Raw genomic sequence first — 20,756 nt, 5'->3', positions numbered from 1 at the left:
AAACGTCAATGAAAGTGTTTTTTGGTGTATTTTGAACAATTTAAAAAAGACTGAGTCGAAAAAGTTAATTACAAAAAGAAAATTTAATAAATGCATATTCGATTCTATACAATTCTCATGTTTACTTATGTTTTAATTTGAAAGGTATAACCGGAAACGCACCCATGTAACATTGTCTGATTTGACTCAAGAGAGACCTGGAGGGAAAAAAAAGGAAAAAAAAACGAAGAAAAAAAAGGCATATCTGAGGGCTTTAAGGGGCGGATTTGGACAAAGTTTTCGAACTGTCCCGACCCGAGGAAGCTCCGGGGGGGTTGACGGGGAGCCAGTTCACCGGTAATTAACACAGGAGTTATTACTCGGTTGTTAATTCACTGTTATTTTCAGTGTGTCTGAGAGCACCGTCGTCCCAGTCGCCGGAAGTCTGCATGAAGCTGCGTCTCCTACAGAGGCAACGGCGTCGACGTTTTTTTTTCTGTCTTTTTTTTTTTTTTTTTTTTTTTTTATTCGAGACTTTTTTTTCTCTTTTTTTATTTTCTCTCAGCGAGATGAGCAGGGAGTGAGGAATGGAGGCGTAGGGAGCGAGGATGTTTGTGTTTGCTAAGCGGCAAGCTGCTTAAGCATATGAATATACAGGCCTCCTTGTAGCTAGAGCAAGCCAGTGAACAAAAGGAGAAAATTAATGGAGGCAAGTTAGCTAGCTCCCCTTGTCTTGTTGCGTTGAAAAGCTAACGTTAGCCATATTTGTGTGTAACCCTGATAACACATCTAGCTTTTGGCAACCGGTTATGTACAGTGTAACACATCTGCCCCGTGAACATTGTGAGATATTTCCTGGTTTCTGTCATTCTTATTTTTAGTATAGTTACCACCAATCACTGCTAACGTTAGCCCGAAGCTAGCAGTGCCATAGTTTTGAAGTAAGCTTGTGTCCTGCCGTCAAAAATGGCTCTCAGAATACTGAAATCTTGACTTTGTAATACACCCGTAACAGCCCCCTGTGTCTGATGCCGAGACGCATAATTGCAACAGCGTGTGGAAATTAATTTGCCTTTAAGGTGTTTCACCTTTTTAAACAATTGCTCGTGCAACTGCATAAGACTGAAGACACTCGTGATAAACAACACAAACATGTCCTTCGTTTTTTGCATGAAATATGTGGCTACCTCAGACATTTCTGAGTTAATTTTTCATGCGCTTTCCAAACTGTTGTAAACATCCTAACAAATATTTATTATAAAAACTGCCAATTAAGCTTAATTAACATGTAATTACATGCCTTGCAGTATACATATATAGGCCTATATATGTAAGCAGTTTGGTTATGCATGGCATCGATAATCATAACATGCAACTAATTTTCTGTAGAGAAATATGTGGAAAATAAGCTGCAAACGCATGACCAACATAGAGCAATGAAACTGAAACTTATGCTTCAGAAAATAAATATTGCCTGTATCTCAGTGGGAGATGATAAAAAACACAACACAACAGCTGTAATAAATACAGGATATTATATACATTAGTTTGTCAAACGTATGTCAAAAATAGACGTTGCTGATAAAGCAACTTCTCTAAGATTGTGGAATTTGGTCATAGCAACACATTTTGTGTAAGAGACAAATGAAGAGGTGCATGGGCTGTCTAACTAAACATGAGAAAATACTGCTCATCTATAGTGTTTTCTCGTCTCTTGCCTACCTGTGCTGTATAAATATGTATATCCATCCCCCCTGGGATGAACATCTTTGTCTGATTCCTTTCACTCCCTCTTCTATATAAAATTAATCAATTTATTGATTAGAAAAAAACAGCATTACATTATAGCCTTTCAAATTGTTACCAGATATTTAAGTTTCCTGAAAATTGAAGCCAACTTTTAGCTGGAATTTAGCTGTACATGGCTTCTAGTTTCACTTTGATCCTTAAACTGAAAACAGTCAGCATGCTAAGCTGTAGATGGGGGGATTTCTGGAAGAGGAAACAGGCTAAGATGACTATAATTCAGCCATGCATGGTCTCGTTTCATGTGACAAAAAAAAAAAAAAAATCAACGAGGAGGGGAGGACAGGTGTTTTCTAAGTGTGTTGCTTTTTAATTACAGAAATAATGGACGATTCCCATTTCAACTCATCATACTTTTGGTCTCCCGTCCCCACTGTACAAGGACAGGTAGAGACAACCTTATTGTTGGAATTGTCTTGAAATACACATGGTATAGTGAACTGAAGCGATTATCACTGTGAACCTTAGCATGTTTTAACACAACCAAAATAAGTTGCTGAAGTTAAGCTCACAGTGAAGTGTTTTTTTCTCCAGTGTGGTTTCTTGGTGCGTTCACTTGATCACTTGATCACTCCTGTCCCTCTCCTCTCTCATCTTTTCATTTCTTCAATGTTCTTTTTTTATTTACTTTTTGCATCTCACCATGCCTTCGTATTTTCTTCTCTCCCATTGCTTTCTTCTCTTTGGTCTCTCCTTAATCTAACCCATCATCCATAACCTTCACTCTCCTCATGCTTTGGCACCTTGTTATTATTTCCACCATTTTATCCTCACATCAACGTAAACTGCAACTTCTTTGTTTCTCTTATATGTTTTTGGTTTTTGATTGTCCCTGCATGACACATGCTTTTAATCTTTTCCATCTCCTTCTGTGTTTTCTGCTAATGTGAACTTGACTCATCCCTGAGTTTTCCTCACCTCCTCTGTTGTGTTTTTTCATCTTGCTTCCTTTCCCATGCCTTCCTCATTTTTTCTAAGCTTTCTCCTTTGTGCTTTTCATCCTTCACCTTCCTTCAATTCTCTTACTTCCTCTCATCCTACATCACTACTCACTCGACCACCCTCATGAATAATTTTACCTCCACCATCCTACATTCCCTCTCCCCTTTATTCCTTCACCTTCCTTCTTTCATCCCTCTGCTCACCACTCTCTAGATCGAGAACGCCATGTTCCTCAACAAGGCTAAGGAGCAGCTGGGTCCAGAGAAGGCCAACGCGCCCCCCTTCCCTCACTCTTCTGCATCTTCCACTTCCTCCCCCCACTACCCTACAGCTGTGCTTGCAATCCCAAGCTCAGTGGATGCAGGGGGTGGCGTGCGAGTGGTTCCCAAACAGGAAGGAGGTGGGGGCACCGCAGGAGGAGGTGGTGGTGGACACAGCAGTAATGCACCTTTGAGTGTGGTCGGGGGACACCTGCATCAGTCGCACACCTCCCAGAACGTCACAGTTGTGCCTGTTCCCTCCACGGGCATCATGACTGCAGGTGAGTGACAAGCAACGTCTTTTTTTTTGTGACATTCTCCGTGGAAGTTGCATTTTTCTTCTCTTATAATATTTGGTGGTATCACTTTAAGGTTAGAGCTTTAGAGAGAAGAACACCATAAATATTCATCAGCAGGTGCCACTTATCAGGATCTCATCAGTTTTTAAGTATCTCTCAGTATTCTGTGTTAGTGTTAGTACTTTAAAGGTTCAGATTCTGAAATGTACTGTGCTGTGGCTTTAAGTGCTGACAGTCTTCATAATGAAATGGTCCTCGGTAACTATGCCACTTGTTACGTATTCTTAAGACCCATTTATGCTCGCTTGCGTGCGTAAATAGTGACGTCCATTTCACACGTTATCATACGTCGTCACCCTCATACTGCCTTACGTCTTTTGTGTTGCCAGGGTTGTTAAGTCAATTCTTCCACTAGTGGGCAGTGCTAAGTTCAGAGTTCACTTCCGTGAGCCGATGTCAGTTTCAGACAACATTTAGCGGTGGTTATGCATCACTATAAATTTGTTTCCAACCACCTAACACGCCCTAAACACTTGTATATTCTTTATTCAAAAGCTCGAACAATTTCTCCAGTTGTTGATGTGCTCGTCTTCATTCTTCTTTTGCATTTTTGTTCCCTATTGGATTCTCTTCTTTTCTGGTTTATTTCTTTTGCTGGTCGGATACCAGTTATTCAGCTCAGCACTGCCCCCTGCAATTCCCAGTGGTATTGCTCCATCTTCTGCGTCAAGTGACGGATAGCTAAGCTCCCTGAAAACAGACCAAATTACGCGTGTAACCGATGCAGAAGACGGGCAAAACCGTCCTTCCGTCTGCATGTCCGTCTTCTGCATTGAGCAGATATGGGCTGTAAGATGTAATAAAAGCCTCATATGCTAACATCTGGACTGTCAAATCACAGTTTCTACCTTTTCTTCTCAGCGGGCTTAGTGATCACCACCCCTCAAGGCACGCTGGTCCCCAGCTCCACACAGTCATTTGTAGCTGGACCCCATACTGCAACCACCATGATAGTGTCTGCGCTGCACCCCTCAAATACAGGTAAGACACAGATGTAGTTCACTATGACTTCTGTTTTTTTAATACATGACTTAAGTCAGAATTTTTTTAAGTAGTACTAATAATTTGTTTTTTATGATCATTTATTTAGATTCCCTTGCAGTTAAACATTTCTTCTATTGAATCCGAATAGAACATAAATCAGATTAATTTTCACAAGACATTTTTACCTGAAATGAATTTTTATTACATTTTGTGTGTTTCAAGCAGATGCAAACACACGTACAATTATATATATATATTAATGTGTGTATATATATATATTCAGAGAGAGAGACAGAGGGAGAGAGAGAGGCTTTTTCATTCCTTTTTAAACTGATTTTTCCAACAGATAAGAAGGAGGATGTTACCATTCCTCCAGCAGTAGTCATGCCAACGCCATCAAAGCGAGGCAGAAAGAGCAAACAGATGATGGGCAGAGTGAGTGGAGTCCTCCCTCCAGGAAGTGATGCATTAATATTGGCACACCTTGCGGCTGGTGGACAGGTGAGGGCCTTTTTCTGTTTGATTGTGATGTTTTTAGACTTCTTTAAGTGTCACATGCACATCAGTTATCATGTTTGTTTGCCTTAGTAATTTGTTATTGTCTTACAGCACCACACGACTGACCCATATGATCTGTCAAATGATGAAGATGATCATACAAGCAAAGATGGTCCCAAATCCTACAGGTAGTGGGAAGATGTGTTAGCCGCTAATAAAGGATCTACGTCTGCTACTATTTACTGTATTTACCATAAAGCATTTCTCATCTTTTTCATTACTCACCTGCCAAGATGTCGAATGTGTGCGGTGACGTTCTTCAGCAAGTCAGACATGCAGATCCACGCCAAGTCCCACACTGAGGCTAAACCTCACAAGTGTCCCCACTGCTCCAAGTCGTTTGCCAACTCCAGCTACCTGTCCCAGCACATCCGCATCCACAGCGGGGCCAAGCCCTACACCTGCACCTACTGCCAGAAAACATTCAGGCAGCTCAGTCACCTACAGCAGCACACACGGTACTGAGCTGACTGGTTTGTGTGGTCCTGTGTGTGTGTGTGCGGGTGTGTGTGTGTGTGTGTGTGTGCGTGCGTCTGTGTGTGCACTTGCTTGTGCTTGTAATCTCTTTTGCAAAGCATGTGCATGAGCTTCTGTGTAGTGATGGGTAAAGGGAGGAATGGGAAAGCTCTTTTTACACAGTTGAAACATCACTTTAGAAGGTACCCCAAACATTTTTAATCTTATTAGAATTATCTATCTATGAAGGTTTGTTTCCTGAAAGACAGAAATTGTAAAGTTGATTTTGGTTACATCAGGCTGGTGATTTATTTACAAACTGAATGTTTGTAAAAAAGAAGATGTTGTCGGCTAAAAAGTAGGTGTTTTAGGCTCCTTTCACACTGCAGCTCAGGTCGATTTATTTGCTCATATGTGACTCATATCGGATTTTTTAATGACAGTCTGAAAGGCGCAAATGCAATGTTTTTAAATCCAACCCAGGCCACTTTCAAATGTGATCCTAGGACCACCTCCAAACTGATAAACAGACATGAAGCATCGATGACATCTGAAAATACTACATGACGTCATGTTATCCTCTGCACATGCGTCATCAGGGCCACACTTTACACTTCAGTGGGATGAAGGTTGCATTGAAATGATAATGTGAACGACCACCAAAATCGGATTTCTTAAAATAATCGGATTTGAGTATTAGGACCTGCAGTGTGAAGTAGCCTTATGTCATTGTGCCGCTGCTGAAGAAGCCCATTTTCATCTGGCTGGTGTGCAGTGGGAGCTGGTTTGATCAGCATTTGGTCCAGTCTTAAATCTTTATGTAGTCGTCATGGGCATTTATTTGTTCCAGTTCTGATCGGCATTGATGAAAATAACACTGAGTGCACATTTTATTATCCGCTAGATAATAAAATGTTATGTTGTGCAAAGCTCGCTTTTTCATTTATTATAACTCATTTCAGACTATAACATTTTATATGGAGGCTCTGGAACAAAAATCAACAACTCATGGTAAAAATAAAAGACAAGATTTATAGATTTTATGTGTCCCCAAGATATTTTGCAGCTGTATCTTAGTCCCATCTTGGTCCGAGTAAAATAAAAAACTTAATTATCTCAGAAACTAATTTTAGTAGTAACAGGGTGTAGCTGTTCTCTGTGTGCTGTGGCCCTCAGCACAAGCAGTCTAATTACACTACAACTGTCAATGAGAAGGAAGTAATGGGTGTACCTTCTTTAAAAAAGCTAACAAGCTAATTTTGCCATAAGATTGTGTTACATATGCACTTTTTGTAGTAACTTAACAGACTAGATGAATATATTTTCATTGCCATTTCTGTAATTTCCACTGCACTTTGCATGCTTCACACGTCAATGCTCAGATGCTATAAATCGACTAATCCGACTCTGACAGTAGTTGCACTAATGATGCCTGATGATGCAAGTGATGAAAACACTCTCCCATTCATGCGGTCATGATTCTGAGATATGTTTTTGTTTTAAGTTTGACCTTGTTATGCACCTTCTTCATTTTTTCATTTCGCTCATTGCCATGCTCTGGACTTTGTATGAGGGTTTCAAACCTTACATTTCAAACAGGAAGATGTGCTCCACTGGCTTGCCACTCGCCTTTCAGTTACATTTCAGTCTGAATGCAGCCGAATCAGAAACTCAGAAACACTCACACTTCACCCACTGCTGGACACACCAAGTGGAGAGAGCGAGAGAGAGAGCGAGAGAGAGAGAGAGTAAAGCGTGACTGTGCTTGCTGTATGTTTGTTCTGTGTTTTCACAACTCAGACGCAGCACAAAGAGCACACTGTCGAACCTAATCGTCTGTGATCACCGTAGCCGATCGCAGATCCTTTCAGCGTTTGCGCATGATTTGGTCTTCGGTTCATCGTGAAGTTTGGTCATGCTGTAGCTTAAAAATCTCTCGCTGTTTCTCTCTCTGTTTCTCTCTCTCTCTCCACCCCCTCAACCCTTCAATCCCGGCTTCCCGTGTTAGAAACCACACTGAGGCCAAGCCCCACAAGTGTCCCCACTGCTCCAAGTCGTTTGCCAACTCCAGCTACCTGTCCCAGCACATCCGCATCCACACCGGGGCCAAGCCCTACACCTGCTCCTACTGCCAGAAAACATTCAGGCAGCTCAGTCACCTACAGCAGCACACACGGTACTGGTCGGGCGGGGCTGGGCTGGGTTTTGAATGATCAGGTGTGTTGTGTGTGCATGTCTGGGAGCAGGTGTGTGGAAAATTAGTTCATAGCTTTTCTTGTCTGTTTATGGTATCAATCAAATGTAGAAAGCTTATAGGGTTCTTTCGTTGTTTCTTTTTTTGTTTGCTTTTTAAAAATCTTTTAATAAAAATGAAAAGTCAGAGTATCCAAACAAAAATGTCTTTCACAGACTAGATTTTTACTTTCATTGAGCTTCACTTAAACTTAACATACAGAATATCAAAGCTTAGTTTCTATAGTGTTGTTCCATGAAAAGAGATATTAAAATATTTTTAAAAATGTGAGGGGTGTACTCACTACTGTGAGATACTGTATATATTATAAATAACAGCATTATAGTATGGATGTTGCATTCAGTGGGTAGCTTTATCACACAGTGGTCTAAAGATGGATGTAAAAAATACTCCAAACCCACTCAGATTACACAATACATCATTGATCTGTGTACCAAAATAAATAATCTCTTTTGGAAGTGAAAGTAGAAATGGGATGGGCCCTAAATATTAGAAAAAGAAAGATTTGAGCTAAAAACGTGTGATCATAATGCCTTATCTCCGCTGTATGTACAATGTGTTGCTTTAGACTAAACTTATACATAGAGTTGTGTACATAGAACAGGCTACATGCAGTTATGCACATTTTGTTTTGTTTTTTCTGTAAAAAATTCAGTGTGATTACTAGAGTCTAATGAGCTAATTTAACTGATTTTTCAGAATTCACACTGGTGATCGACCGTATAAGTGTAACCACCCTGGTTGTGATAAAGCTTTCACTCAATTATCTAACCTACAGGTGAGTAAAATCACTTTTTTGTTCTTTTTTTTTGTCCTATCACCCCAGCTCATTTTTGGCTTAGTGCCTGAGAAACAAATGTTAATTTATTTTTTATTTAGTTTAAAAGTGGTTTTTGCCTGTTCTGTTGCAGTCCTGTACTTCCCTCTGCACGTCTCTTTTCTCCACAGTCTCACCGTCGGCAGCACAACAAAGACAAGCCATACAAGTGCCACAACTGTAACCGTGGTTACACAGATGCTGCCAGCCTGGAGGTGCACCTGTCCACACATACTGTCAAACATGCCAAGCTGTTCTCCTGTGGCCTCTGTAACAGATCCTACACCTCGGTACACACTCAGACTTTTCAGTCATCATATTTTACTATATTATAGGTTAGGATAGTACATAACTCATGAATAAAATTATTTCAATCTGAAATGCACAACATAAATCTTTCTTACTAAGGATGTTTGGACAGAAGAAATACCTTAAATCTGAAAACTACTTCTAAAACTACTTCTCTTTCTGCAGGAGACGTATCTAATGAAACACATGAGGAAGCACAACCCTGACCCATTAACAGTGGCAGCAACAGTAGCCGCTCAGCAGGCGCAGGGCCTTACGCCAGGCGGAGGAGGTGGCAGGGGCCGTGGCCGTGGTCGAGGAAGAGGAGGTGGCAGAGCTAGCCAGCTCCAAAGTCAATCTAATCCCAACAACACCAACCAGAACCCTAATACTGGACCCCCAGGCAGCTACCAGCCAACCCAGCAACCCACAGAAGCTGTGGTTCCATGTCCATTTGACCTGCACCAGTACAAGACAGTAGCAGCCAGTGAGATCCAGTACAAACCAGTCACTGTGGCAGACCTGCCCGTGACCCACAAAGACCTCTGCCTAACTGTGTCTACATCAGCCATACAGGTGGAGCACATGAACTCGTAGGCTGCATCCTCCCGCTCTGCTTGCGGAGTACTAATTGTGTCTGCAGTGTAAAAAGATATGAACAAGTAATTTAGCTGTATTCATTATTACAGTCCTCTAAAAAACAAGTAAATGGCTAATGGCTAATAGTTTTTACCATGCTTATTAGCCAAATACAAGTCATCTGGTTTAGTGACACTCCGCTCAGTTTAATAGTGAAGAGAAAGTTAATATTCACTAAAAAGCCCTGAATGACATTTTGAAAGGGACTGGAAGGATATTGCAATACAATCAAATAATAGAAGTCTAATTGAATTCACACAGTTCAGAGGCTTTAATGCTGAGGATAGCATTATGTTACTTGTTAGTATTCAGATATTTTACATTCCTCTTGCCATGTACTTCTCAGATTATTTTCTGGTTCAGATTAGATGGACCTAAAGCTTCTAAATGCTACTAAATGTAGTTTATTTCCCAATCAGGATCCATTTTTCTCTATTTTACAGAGACATTTTCAAGATAAACCTGGACTTTTTATCTTTACTCACCTATGGATTGGTGGACAAATCAAGACATATTAACTTTCTAAAACATTTATTACACTTATCCTTAACCAGCAATCCTCTGAAGGTTCATTGGTTGATGGAAGTAAAATATGTGAAATAAAAATTACACTACTCTGAACATTTATGGTACTTAGAATAGTGTAATTTTTTTAGGACATCCAGACATTAAACTTAACACTTTCCAATATTTAGTTCAATTTTAAACAAGGGAGTTAGAGAAGAGAAGAAGAAAGACTGTAGTGATTCATAATAGCAACTAAGATGATAAACTAAAGATGGATAAAGTAGACGTGTTTCAGTGGTGTTTAAATACCATGGACAAGCCTGAGTGAAGACTAAAAACGAAGAGAGGCAGCTGAAAGAAGGTGATGTGGCAACACAGGCAATATGGCTAAACTCTGCAGTTTCTAAGGATTCATTTCATAAATCATTACTCTCTTATTTACACTCATCTCCACCCAGAGGAGCAAAGAGTTTCCTTGTCAGAGCCCAAAGTACTGATCAAAAGAGGCCGAGTGGTTCAAGAATGTACTAACTGAGGAATCCTCAGCAGAGCAAGATGGAGATACACGATCAAGGAAAAAGGACATGGAGTCGTCGTAAAGAAAGCACTTGATGAAGCTTATACTTCACACCTATGTTTGTCATCGTTTTGTCTTTTTTTTATATATCATATGTTTGTATTTTTCTACCAACAGAGGAACGTGTGAACATGCAGAGAGAAAACAAAGCGGTGGTAATGAATGCGATAGGAACCTAGAGAAAAGTCCTAACAGGCGGTCGTGTCCCATTTATGTTACTTGTCAAAGAGAAGCATTTTACTGTCCTCCAGTGAGTGAAGACAGCCCTGCTTATCATTGTCAAGGGCGTAGATGGGAAATAATGATTGTGTGATAAACACGACTGACAGGTACTGTTATCAATCTTTTTTTAAGAACCTTTCATACATATTATTACTACTTTCATTATAACTGTTTTGCAAATGTTATCCACATTATATTCAATCTGAGGCATTATTGTATTGCAGTATGCTGTACATAAAATAGATAGAGAACACTTTTTCATCTGTAAAAGGGAAGTATGTCTTGTGTACAAAACATAAAAAAACTCTAGGTTAAAAAGTACCGAATCCCTGGTAGTGTCCCAGGTCACATTGAACTGCTGCATGTAAAGTACAGAAAAGTCTGCAAATAACTATAATGAGGCATACAGCATTTGTCTTTAAGTACAACCAGACCCACCATTTGTTTTCTGTGATTTTGATTTGAGTCATTTCACCTAAAATAAGTGAGCCAAGTTAAGTGTATATTATTTATTAAAGGTTTAACACCATTTGGGCTGCTCAGACATCCACAAGTCAGATGTCTTGTAGATTACTGTGACTCTAGGACATGAATGATGTTTTCCCCTGCTCATATGGAGGATGTAACAGGGGAGAGATTGCCAAAGACTCTCAATACCATGGTAACAACGCTACCACTCAATATTTAAATGGTTTGTTTTGAATTCTGTGTAAAAAATAAACCACCTTAGTCTGAAAAGCAATGTACATCAGTGTTAACCGATCGTACTCCAAATAATCTGAGAATAACTAAATAATTAGGTCACGTAAAGAAGTTGTGACCTGGGACACACAAGCCATTTCCACCCAATCCAAAATCTCAAGCAGCCTTGGCAGCAGGCTGAAAATCTTCATGTATACTCCGCCTTGTATTTCATTGTGTCTTTTTATGAAAAAATGATGTACCAATGCTCCTGATAACAGTTAATAACTTCTCTCCTATGCTACACTCTTGCATACTGTATGCACAGTTAAACCTCTTACTCATCTGAACAGACTGTTTCTTCCCTTATGGAAAATAAAGTTCAAAAACTGTTTATGATGATAAATCTTCCCTGATTGATTGGTTTGTGACTGATTTATGTTAATCTCTGGTAGTGAAAGTTGAGGCTGGAGCCTATCCCATCTGCTACTAGGCAGCATACAGGCAGGTCATCACTGCACAGTGCATGTAATGAGTTTTTATTATAAAATACACATCCATTACAAAGAATGGTATTTATTATTACCCATTAAAAGTCTGAGTTTTTATTCATAACTGCCCATTTAAAGCATCTTCAGATTATGTTTGTCCAAATAAATAGAAACCCGAAATAAATGTACTGTAGAAATATGTTTTTCGAAACTAAGTTTTAGTTATTTTTTATATTCAACTAATAGTAGTCTATATTTAATTTATAATGTTTCTATATTTTCATAATCTAATGCAAAAACATTTTTATTTATCAATGACGGAAAAACAAGCTTAAAAGAAGATGCGCTTGATCTTGCGGTATCTTCGTCTCTATTTTGGCTTTAGCGCAGAGTTCCTCTGCAAATAGCATAATCTACCGCCCAAGCGGTACACTCAGTTACTCAAAACAAGCGTTACCGAACAAGTAGGCGGTCATTACACCGTTTCAGCCAATCACAGCAACCCATCCGAAGCGCTCACCAAAACAGTTCGATTTCAAATTCAAACGGCCGGAGACAGTGGATTGGAAGACTCAGTAAAGACGCTACCCGATTTTAAGGTATTTGTTTTAAAAATCAAACTGAAAAAGTTTGTGTATTACACATTGCGGAAGGTGGATATAAAATTCTGCACGAGATGTGAAAAGGAATTTATTGTAAGTTCATTCAGTGGTTTACTTGAACAGAAGTTAACATGAGTAACAACGTGAACGTTGGTAAATGTAAAATGGTTCTCGATAGCTGATGAGGATCCAGTTGAGATTAATGTAGATTTAATACTTTCCTGTAAGGCAAATAAATTGGTTAAATTGAATTGAGATGTGGTTTATCTATGCTCTTAAAACAGTCTGAAATTGATTTTTAATCTCGGGCATTTCGTAAAAAAAAATAGTTATGAGATTTTGTAAAGCGAGTCTGATCTCTATTCTTCCACTATATTCACAGTAAATCTCGCGTGATTTCCCAATTAGTGTTTGTATCTCATTGAGACCTGTTTTATACACAAACCAGCCACAGTTTGGGCCTGTTGCTGGCATATCAAAGGATTAAACGTTATTTTCATCAGAAGAAATGCAGTGATGTTTATATGAGCTCAGAGAGCGATTAAATAAAAGTTCAGTCTAAAATAGGCTTTCTGTCAAGGCTAATTATTGATTTTTTTTAGATTATAATTAAACACGGTGTAAAGATGATCCTCAAATAAAACATTTTATTACTAAACGTAATGACAGAACTGAACATTTTTTATTTGAGCTTTTTTTCCCATTTGCAAACAGTATAAATGTAACAAAATAATACATTAACTGTTATTCCCTTTTATCATACACGTGTTTGAGAAAATAAATTCAAGAGTGCAAATACGCTAAACAAAAGCTAAACATTCTAGTTTGTGTGGTGATCTGTGTGATGGAAAGCTGTTGCTGCTTGCAGCTTTTTTTCTGTAATTTTATGCTTTGTCCATAATTAATTTTTCAGTCTTTTGGGTGAAATGTCCCGCTTGCCCGTCATGACAAGCAAGAGGGTTCTCACTAGCAGTAGTGCGGAGAATTCCCAAGACTTGGCACCTGCGCAGGTTTGTATTACTGATGATTAACCTGGTAAAATGGACCTGCTTTGTTAGCAATTATTTTCAGTTTATTTTTGCTGCTGTACCTCAAGCAATTTCTAAAGTATCTGTGAAATTAATTCATTTACATGTGCATTAAAAGAAAGTGATTTTTGGTAGTATTTCTGTATTTGCAGAAGAGACTGCGCAAGGACCAAGATCTGCATAAACCGCAGGCAGCGGCTACAGTTATCGGTGACAGGCGACCTCCTGCCGCTGCAGCCAGACCGCCAATTTGTGAGTTACTTGATTATTTCTCAGTGGTTTTAACCAAAGGTCAGAGAACTATTTGTGCAGACGTATCTAACATTCCTTATTGTTTATTATACTTGAAATGTGCCAGAAAATACCAACATTTAGAATTTTAGACAAGACTGTATGAATTCATTATTTTTTGTGCTTGACCAGGTTTTCACTGTAAATTTTTTCATTTTATTTATTTTTTATTATTATTATTTTTTTTTATTTTATTTATTCTGATATGTTTCCTGTCATACAGCTAAGCCAGTCAGAGGTGCAGGAGCTGCCACTGTGGCTTTTGGTCCATCCCGAGGTATGACAGCACTCTGTCAGTTAGGACAGTGTATTGTCGAGGTAATAGATGTTGCTGTTGTATGAATCTGGCTGATGATTGTATTTCCATTAGGTGTCCAGAAACAGGCTGCAGCTTCTACTGTTCCAAAGGGAAGCAATGTCAAACAACCTGCTAGTACAAAAACAGGTAAGAGGCCTATTCTGTTAGGTTGTTCTTTTGTAAATCTTATAATATACAGTACTGTATTTTTAAACCTGATGAGAACTACAATATTTAGCCTTTCTGGCCACGATGCAGCATGGTTTGTCTGATTGAAGCAGGAATAGATCTGCAGTTTGAGTTTGAATCATTAACTATTCAGCCAAAAATGGATGAATGATTAAAACAATCACCAAGTAAATAAAATTAGGGCTCAAAATCACAAGAAAATAGGAAGCGTTCTCGAGGACAAGCCGCCTCTACTTATTTTCAAAAGGCACTGCAGGCAGCCCCTCCCCCTAAGACGTCTTCAGACCCCTCTAGTGACTCTTAAAAAAAAGGCTACTATCAACAAATTTGGAGACTTTTTTAATGTTTTTGGAGACTGATGTGAACACACGTGTTGTTTACTCTTTCTCAGTGAACATCCGGTGCTGTCGCAGCCCCTCCCTCATCCTAAAGCACTCACAAGAGTCAGTCTCTGTGATGTTTCTCATAGTTTTCAAGCCTTGCATTTAGATTTTAGTGTCCAGAAACCAAGTTGTTATTCATGCCATATTAAAGATCCAAATTTGACATTATCTCAGCCAGAGAAGCTTATTTTGTTACTGCTGTGAACCGAATCCACCACAAACCACTTTATCTTCATTAATGACGAATCTGACCGTTTTCAAGCCAAACATTTAGAGGATGACTGCAGGATGACCCATTTAATATATCACACAATTAATCACTTAGTCATTGCATGACTAAGTGCATGACAATACTAGGACCATGAAATTGAAATGATGGATTTTATTTTCTTCGTGTGTACTTTCACTGAAGTAAAGTTTGTTTGGTTTTTTTTCTGTGGGGTAAAAATACAAGTAGACAAGTGGAAAAGATTTTGGTGGTGTTCTTGTCTACAGGTGGGACTGGGGCCCCCAGACGGCAAGCATGGGACCTGAAGGGTAAGGTCAGCGACATGGAGTGTAAGATCCGCAACTACCAAACGAAAGTCAGATCTGTTAATGAGGAGAATGAGGGGCTGAAAGGCTCGATGGCTCAGAGTCAAACCAAAGTGACTCAACTGGAGAGAGAAGTTTTGAGACAGAGGAGCCAGATCAGGTGTGAGAGCCATCCCATTCTGAAAATGGTTTAAATGAAGTACAGTATGTCATTTTGTTGTTCTTTCACTCATTTTCCTTTAGCCAAATCCTTGTCCTTTTCATTGATTTTTGTAGTGAGTATGAGACAGAGCTACAGGCACTGTCCGGAGTTCGTGAGGAACTGGATAAAGTATCAAGTGAGAAGAGCTTTCTTCAGAAGGAGTTCACCAATTTGGAGGGGAAATACAGGGTCATGGAGACTCTGAGAGACAGCCAAGAGACAGAGCTGCAGACTCTAAAGGTAAACAGCTGGTACTGGTTATTTTTAAGTTCTATCAGTGGACAAATGAGGTATTTAGCAGATGTGATCTGTCTGAAATATAAACTCGTGTATTTAGACAAGATGAGGACTTCATTAAATCCTTTTAACAACCAAGAAGTTACCTGTTTGCTCAAATCCAATCAGGACTGGTTGGGAACGTAGTTAACAGTAAGATTTTTACTGAACGTGTTTTTGGTGTAGATGAAGATGTCAGTGCAGGAGTCAGCAATGGCCCGCCTGCAGACCACACTCAGAGATACAGAGGAGGAGGTGCGTTCCCTCAAAGACACTGTGGCCCAGCAGAGGGATGAGCTTCATATGGGGGAGATGGAGCGTAGACGTCTGCACAATACCATCCAGGAGCTCAAGGTAAGTTACAGGCTGGTGCAGAAGCTGAACATAAGCTGATAAGTTACTGTTCCCCTGGTTGTTTTCTGTCATCTGAAAACTGTAGAATCTTTCTTCTGTGCTTTCTTTGTAGTTATTATTTTACTTTGTGAATTTCTTCCTGAGTTTCCATAAGTAATAAAACCTCAGTCTCAATTTTCTCATGCAGGGTAATATCAGGGTGTTTTGCAGAGTGCGCCCACTAGTGGATGGAGGTCTCAGCAAACACATCCAGCTTACACCCTGTGATGACAAGGCTATCGTTTTGGCCAAAACAGAGGAGGTGAGAATCCTGTCAGCATCCTACAAAACCATGTTTTAAAGAAGGCGGGGTTGGGAGTCGCTCTAATGACTCACTCCATGATGTAAAGTTCTGGCCAGTGGTGGCCTGCTATCTCGACACGTCATGATTTTGGCTCGGCTCTGCACCTTCAGAACCCTGACGGAGTCTGTGCTAAAAATGGATCTTCTTGCCCCGAGAAAATCCTGATGGCAACACCTAAAAATTGGGAGGGGTGGTGTCGGGTTGGGCTAAGTGGGTACAAGTGGGAAAGGGTCATTATAAAAAGGAAAAAAAAAACAAAATATCTTTAATGTGTCACTACTGGTTTCTGAGCATCGAATGTTTCTATCATCACAAATACATGTAAAAGAAAAAGACACTAAAACGTTTTGCTTTTGTCAACATTTACCAACTCTGACTGATTTTTCCATTTTTCTGATTCAGTCTCACACGGGCAAAACTACAGACACTCAGAAGAACTATAATTTCAGCTTTGATCGAGTGTTTGGGCCCCAGGCTTTACAGCTGGAGGTAAATATTACAAATTTACCAAGTAAATGTCAAGTTATTATTAGAGATGCACCGGTCAATCGGCCGCCGATCAAAAAGGCCGGTTTTCTATCCAATCGGCCCAATCGGTGACCGGCCGGTCACTGTCGTCATTTCCGGTTTTTGGCCGGTCACGCTGACACGCATGCGCAGCAGCTCAACGCGGACAGCTCAAAACTGAACCAAAGCAAAACAAAGATGTCGTTGATCTGGACATATTTTACCGTGTGCCAGGACGAACCGAAACAGGCTATGTGTAATGCTTGTAAGTCTAAAGTAAGCCGTGGAGGATCAACGCCTAAGACTTATGGAACAACCAACTTAAGACGCCACTTGGAAAAGAAGCACCCATGCTTGTTTAGCAAGTATAAAGAAGACACGGCTGCTAGTGCTAAGACTAAGAGGGATGTACCTGAGTCATTCTCAAGCCAAGTAAATATGGTGTCTATTGTATGATTATAATGATTTCTTAGATAGAAAATCGGTATCGGCCAAGAATTTTGCAATCGGTGCATCTCTAGTTATTATGAATAAATAAAGTATCTACATTTTGTTACCATCTCACAGAGGATTAACTTCATTAATCTTTTTATTTTATTACAGATTTTTGAAGAGATCTCGCTGCTGGTGCAGTCAGCGCTGGATGGATACAACGTCTGCTGCTTTGCTTACGGTCAGACGGGGAGCGGAAAGACCTACACGATGGAGGGAAATGAGTTTGATGACGCCAGAGGTGTCATTCCCAGAGCTGTGCAGCAAATATTCAAAGCAAGCGATAAGCTGGGATCACAAGGCTGGGAGGTTAGTTTTAGGATGTAGGATTTAGGATTTATGTTTCAAAACATAAATAAAATGTGAAGATCAAATTCATTTGAAATGTGATCCCTCGTTGTCATTCATTGAAAAATTAGATACAGAAATGGAACTATTGTCAGAGTTGATTTGGAACCATTTTTGTTTTTCTTAGTTCACCTTCACTGCAAGCTTTGTTGAAATTTACAACGAGACCCTGCGGGACCTCCTGTACACCGGCAAGGCCAGCAAGAGGCCAGAACACGAGATCCGAAAGACGGCCGCCAACGAGGTGACGATCACCAACCTCACCTACGAGAAAGTCTACACCGAGGATCAGGTACGACAGACGGACGTCTGTCCATGTCTGCATTGCAATGCATCTAAAAAGCATCTCTCTTTTATCTCGTCAGTACACACTGAGCGTGCGTCCTCTTCTGTTTTCATATTCTTCCATGTTCTTTTGCTTTATTTTATTTTACTTTATTTTGGGGTTGAAGAGGGTTTTATTCCACTTCCATGTAAGACTAAAGGGTCCCCTCTAACTGTACAGATGACACTCAAATCTATTTATTGCTTTCACTAGCTGTTTGTGCAACAAAACTTCTAAAATGATATGAGACTTGTTTAAAAAAGAAAAGGAAAAAATCCTCTGGGAGCAGAAAGGGAATACTTGTCTTTTACTCTACTTTAAGTCAAGACACCACCTCATCACATTTTAGAAATTATAAATTACACTTTAAATAACATTTTGAGACTCTTTCTACACGTTGTGTTTTTAATCTTGTCTTATTTTTAGGCTTTTAAGATTTATTTGTTTTCCTCCTGTCAGGTCCTCGGTCTGATTGCTTTGGCCCAAAAGAATCGCTCCACGGCCCAGACAGCCCAGAACGACCGCTCCTCTCGCTCCCATTCAGTCTTCCAGCTGCATATCGAGGGAGTGAATGCTGGCAGGGATATCAGATGCAAGTGTGAGTTTAATCCTGCTGATTATTGAAATATAATGAATACATTTGGTATTATTTAATCCCGTTTCTTCATGCTTGTGACTTGTTGCTTCTTCCCTGCAGCGACCCTCTGTCTGGTGGACTTGGCTGGCAGTGAGCGAATGGTGAAGAGTCAGTCTCAGGGTGATCGTTTCAAAGAGATGACCGCCATCAACAGCTCGCTGTCCAACCTGGGCATCGTCATCACTGCACTCGCCAACAAGGTGTGTTAGCCGGAGCCCCAAACACACACAACTAAATGCTCAGTTCAGTCTGCAGCTTGCAGAGAATTAGAGGACGTTTATTTATTGACACTAAACTTTGGGACTAGACGTTGTACATCTGTCTTCAGTTTCCTGACACTGTTCCTTTAGTTTGTGACATAAACTGACTCTGTCTTCCAGGAGAGCCATGTTCCATACAGGAACTCCAAACTTACCTACCTTCTGCAGGACTGCTTGGGGGGAAACAGTAAAACGTGAGTCTTTGGTTGTTTCCATAATCCCATAGTTTATTCCAGCTCATTTAAATGATTTCTGAGCTCATAAAATCACTCGTCCATTCAGCTTGGTTGTATCAACCAGTTTGGTTCATGATGGGAGTGATCTCTGATGTGTTTTTGTCTCCAGATTGATGTTTGTGAACATTTCTCCAGAGCCAGACAGCTTTGGAGAAACTCTCAACTCTCTGAGGTTTGCCAGCAAGGTCAGTAATGTCCTCCGGCTCCGGGTCACATGACCACGTGTAATTACATGATGTTAACAAATGAATCAGACTTCAACATTTTTCTTTAATCTGTCTGTCTTTAAAGTTTCCTTCACAGTTACTATCTTAATTTTAACTTATTCAATATTTTTTTAAGAAACTGATGATTTAATTTATTACTTCCTCTGATTAATTCCTGATATGTTGGTCTGAGTGTGTAGTTCTCTGTAAACAAAGCGAGTTTCTCTCTTTCTAGGTGAACGACTGTGTGATTGGGACAGCAACCTCCAACAAAAAGTAGATAACCCCCCCCCCCCACCCTTTTTTTTTTTTTTTTTTTTTTTTTTTTTTTCCTCCATTTCTTTTTCTACTTTTTCTTTCACAATATGAAATATTCCAGGTAAAAGTTTCACGTAAACATTGTGCAGTTTGGTACATTAAAATCAGCAAGAGCCAAAACAATTTGTATACTCTCAGGGCCTTCATTAATAAATACTAATAAAGGCTTTAATGATTCTCTTTTAAAGTAAATCAGGCAGATCGGTGCATGTGTATATTTATTTGTTAGATTAGAACATTTTTTAAGCCTTTCAGGAGTTTAGAAGGGGATTTTCTAATCGAGACATTTAATCTAACATTTATGTACTTTTGATAACACAAAGGTAATGTTCTGTTTTTGTTTATATTTTATGTCATTACATGTATAATTTGTAAAATTACTGCAGATGTAGTGTTAATACTGATGCTGTGGGCTTTTTATCTTCTTTTCATTACTCTGCCATTGTTTTTATTATACCCATCTTTGCTGTCTGATAATAAAAATGTTCATCATACTGTAGATGATGTATAACAATGCTTTGTGTCACCCCGTTGTTTGTTACAAATGTTCAGAAAGATGAGCCAAATTGCACCGAAACTTGACATCATAAAGATTTTTGCTAAGAACTTTGTTTTTACATTTACATTTGTATTTCTGTCACGTTACTGAGGGCAGAATAAGCCATTTGGTATTGGCTACGAGGATTTAGCAAGTTCTTCATGTGTTTAACCCACAAATTCAACTCTGCTGCTCATCCCCCACATGCATTTTTTTTTACATGTCTAGTACCATATAAAAGGATAACCACGTACAAATGGTAGAAAATTTATTGCCAAAAAGCAAAGTTACACCAAAGAAACAATCAGGTAAGTTTAAACTAGTATATATATTATTATTATTATATAACCATATTTTTTTCCAATTTATCTCGGGGATAAATAAAATATAAATACATTATGTTCCATCAAAGTATGGTCAATATAGCCTCATTTCTTTCCTCATACAGCTACAGTGTCATCTGAACTGGTGAGCTGAGCTTTCTGTAGCTGCTGTCTGTACACGGTATTATTTAAATTTAAATGTCAAACGTTTTAAAAATTAAATCTATTTGTCTGACAACCTTAAAA

At 39.4% G+C, this 20,756-nt stretch overlaps 2 protein-coding genes across 6 annotated transcripts; both read left to right on the top strand.

The window, feature by feature from the left end:
• The first annotated feature begins 195 nt into the window (after window positions 1–195).
• znf384a (zinc finger protein 384 a) lies at window positions 196–11,786 on the top strand. Of its 4 annotated transcripts, none has more exons than XM_042012168.1 (11): window positions 196–336; window positions 2,105–2,172; window positions 2,941–3,268; window positions 4,208–4,327; window positions 4,677–4,831; window positions 4,940–5,016; window positions 5,122–5,346; window positions 7,353–7,520; window positions 8,298–8,376; window positions 8,547–8,705; window positions 8,890–11,785. In XM_042012168.1, exons 2-11 carry the CDS (start codon window positions 2,110–2,112, stop codon window positions 9,298–9,300), a joined length of 1,785 nt encoding a protein of 594 aa, XP_041868102.1. In that variant the 5' UTR covers window positions 196–336; window positions 2,105–2,109; the 3' UTR covers window positions 9,301–11,785. The 4 variants fall into 4 exon arrangements, with proteins under 4 accessions (XP_041868102.1, XP_041868104.1, XP_041868105.1 ...); XM_042012169.1 differs by lacking the exon at window positions 196–336 and adding an exon at window positions 350–688 and having other exon boundaries at window positions 8,890–11,786; XM_042012170.1 differs by lacking the exon at window positions 2,105–2,172.
• A 580-nt stretch (window positions 11,787–12,366) lies between these two features.
• On the top strand, window positions 12,367–20,237 carry kifc1 (kinesin family member C1). Of its 2 annotated transcripts, none has more exons than XM_041967420.1 (17): window positions 12,367–12,419; window positions 13,336–13,432; window positions 13,603–13,702; window positions 13,965–14,018; window positions 14,112–14,186; window positions 15,107–15,305; window positions 15,422–15,587; window positions 15,810–15,977; window positions 16,165–16,278; window positions 16,723–16,809; window positions 17,431–17,628; window positions 17,795–17,959; window positions 18,452–18,590; window positions 18,690–18,829; window positions 19,010–19,083; window positions 19,235–19,310; window positions 19,567–20,236. In XM_041967420.1, exons 2-17 carry the CDS (start codon window positions 13,349–13,351, stop codon window positions 19,609–19,611), a joined length of 1,884 nt encoding a protein of 627 aa, XP_041823354.1. In that variant the 5' UTR covers window positions 12,367–12,419; window positions 13,336–13,348; the 3' UTR covers window positions 19,612–20,236. The 2 variants fall into 2 exon arrangements, with proteins under 2 accessions (XP_041823354.1, XP_041823356.1); XM_041967422.1 differs by having other exon boundaries at window positions 12,393–12,515; window positions 19,567–20,237.
• Window positions 20,238–20,756: the final 519 nt, after the last annotated feature.

Source organism: Melanotaenia boesemani, chromosome 17 (genome assembly GCF_017639745.1).
Source record: "Melanotaenia boesemani isolate fMelBoe1 chromosome 17, fMelBoe1.pri, whole genome shotgun sequence".
Classification (NCBI taxonomy): domain Eukaryota; kingdom Metazoa; phylum Chordata; class Actinopteri; order Atheriniformes; family Melanotaeniidae; genus Melanotaenia; species Melanotaenia boesemani.
Note: the sequence above shows the minus strand (reverse complement) of the source record. Positions and strands in the feature narration are given on the sequence as shown.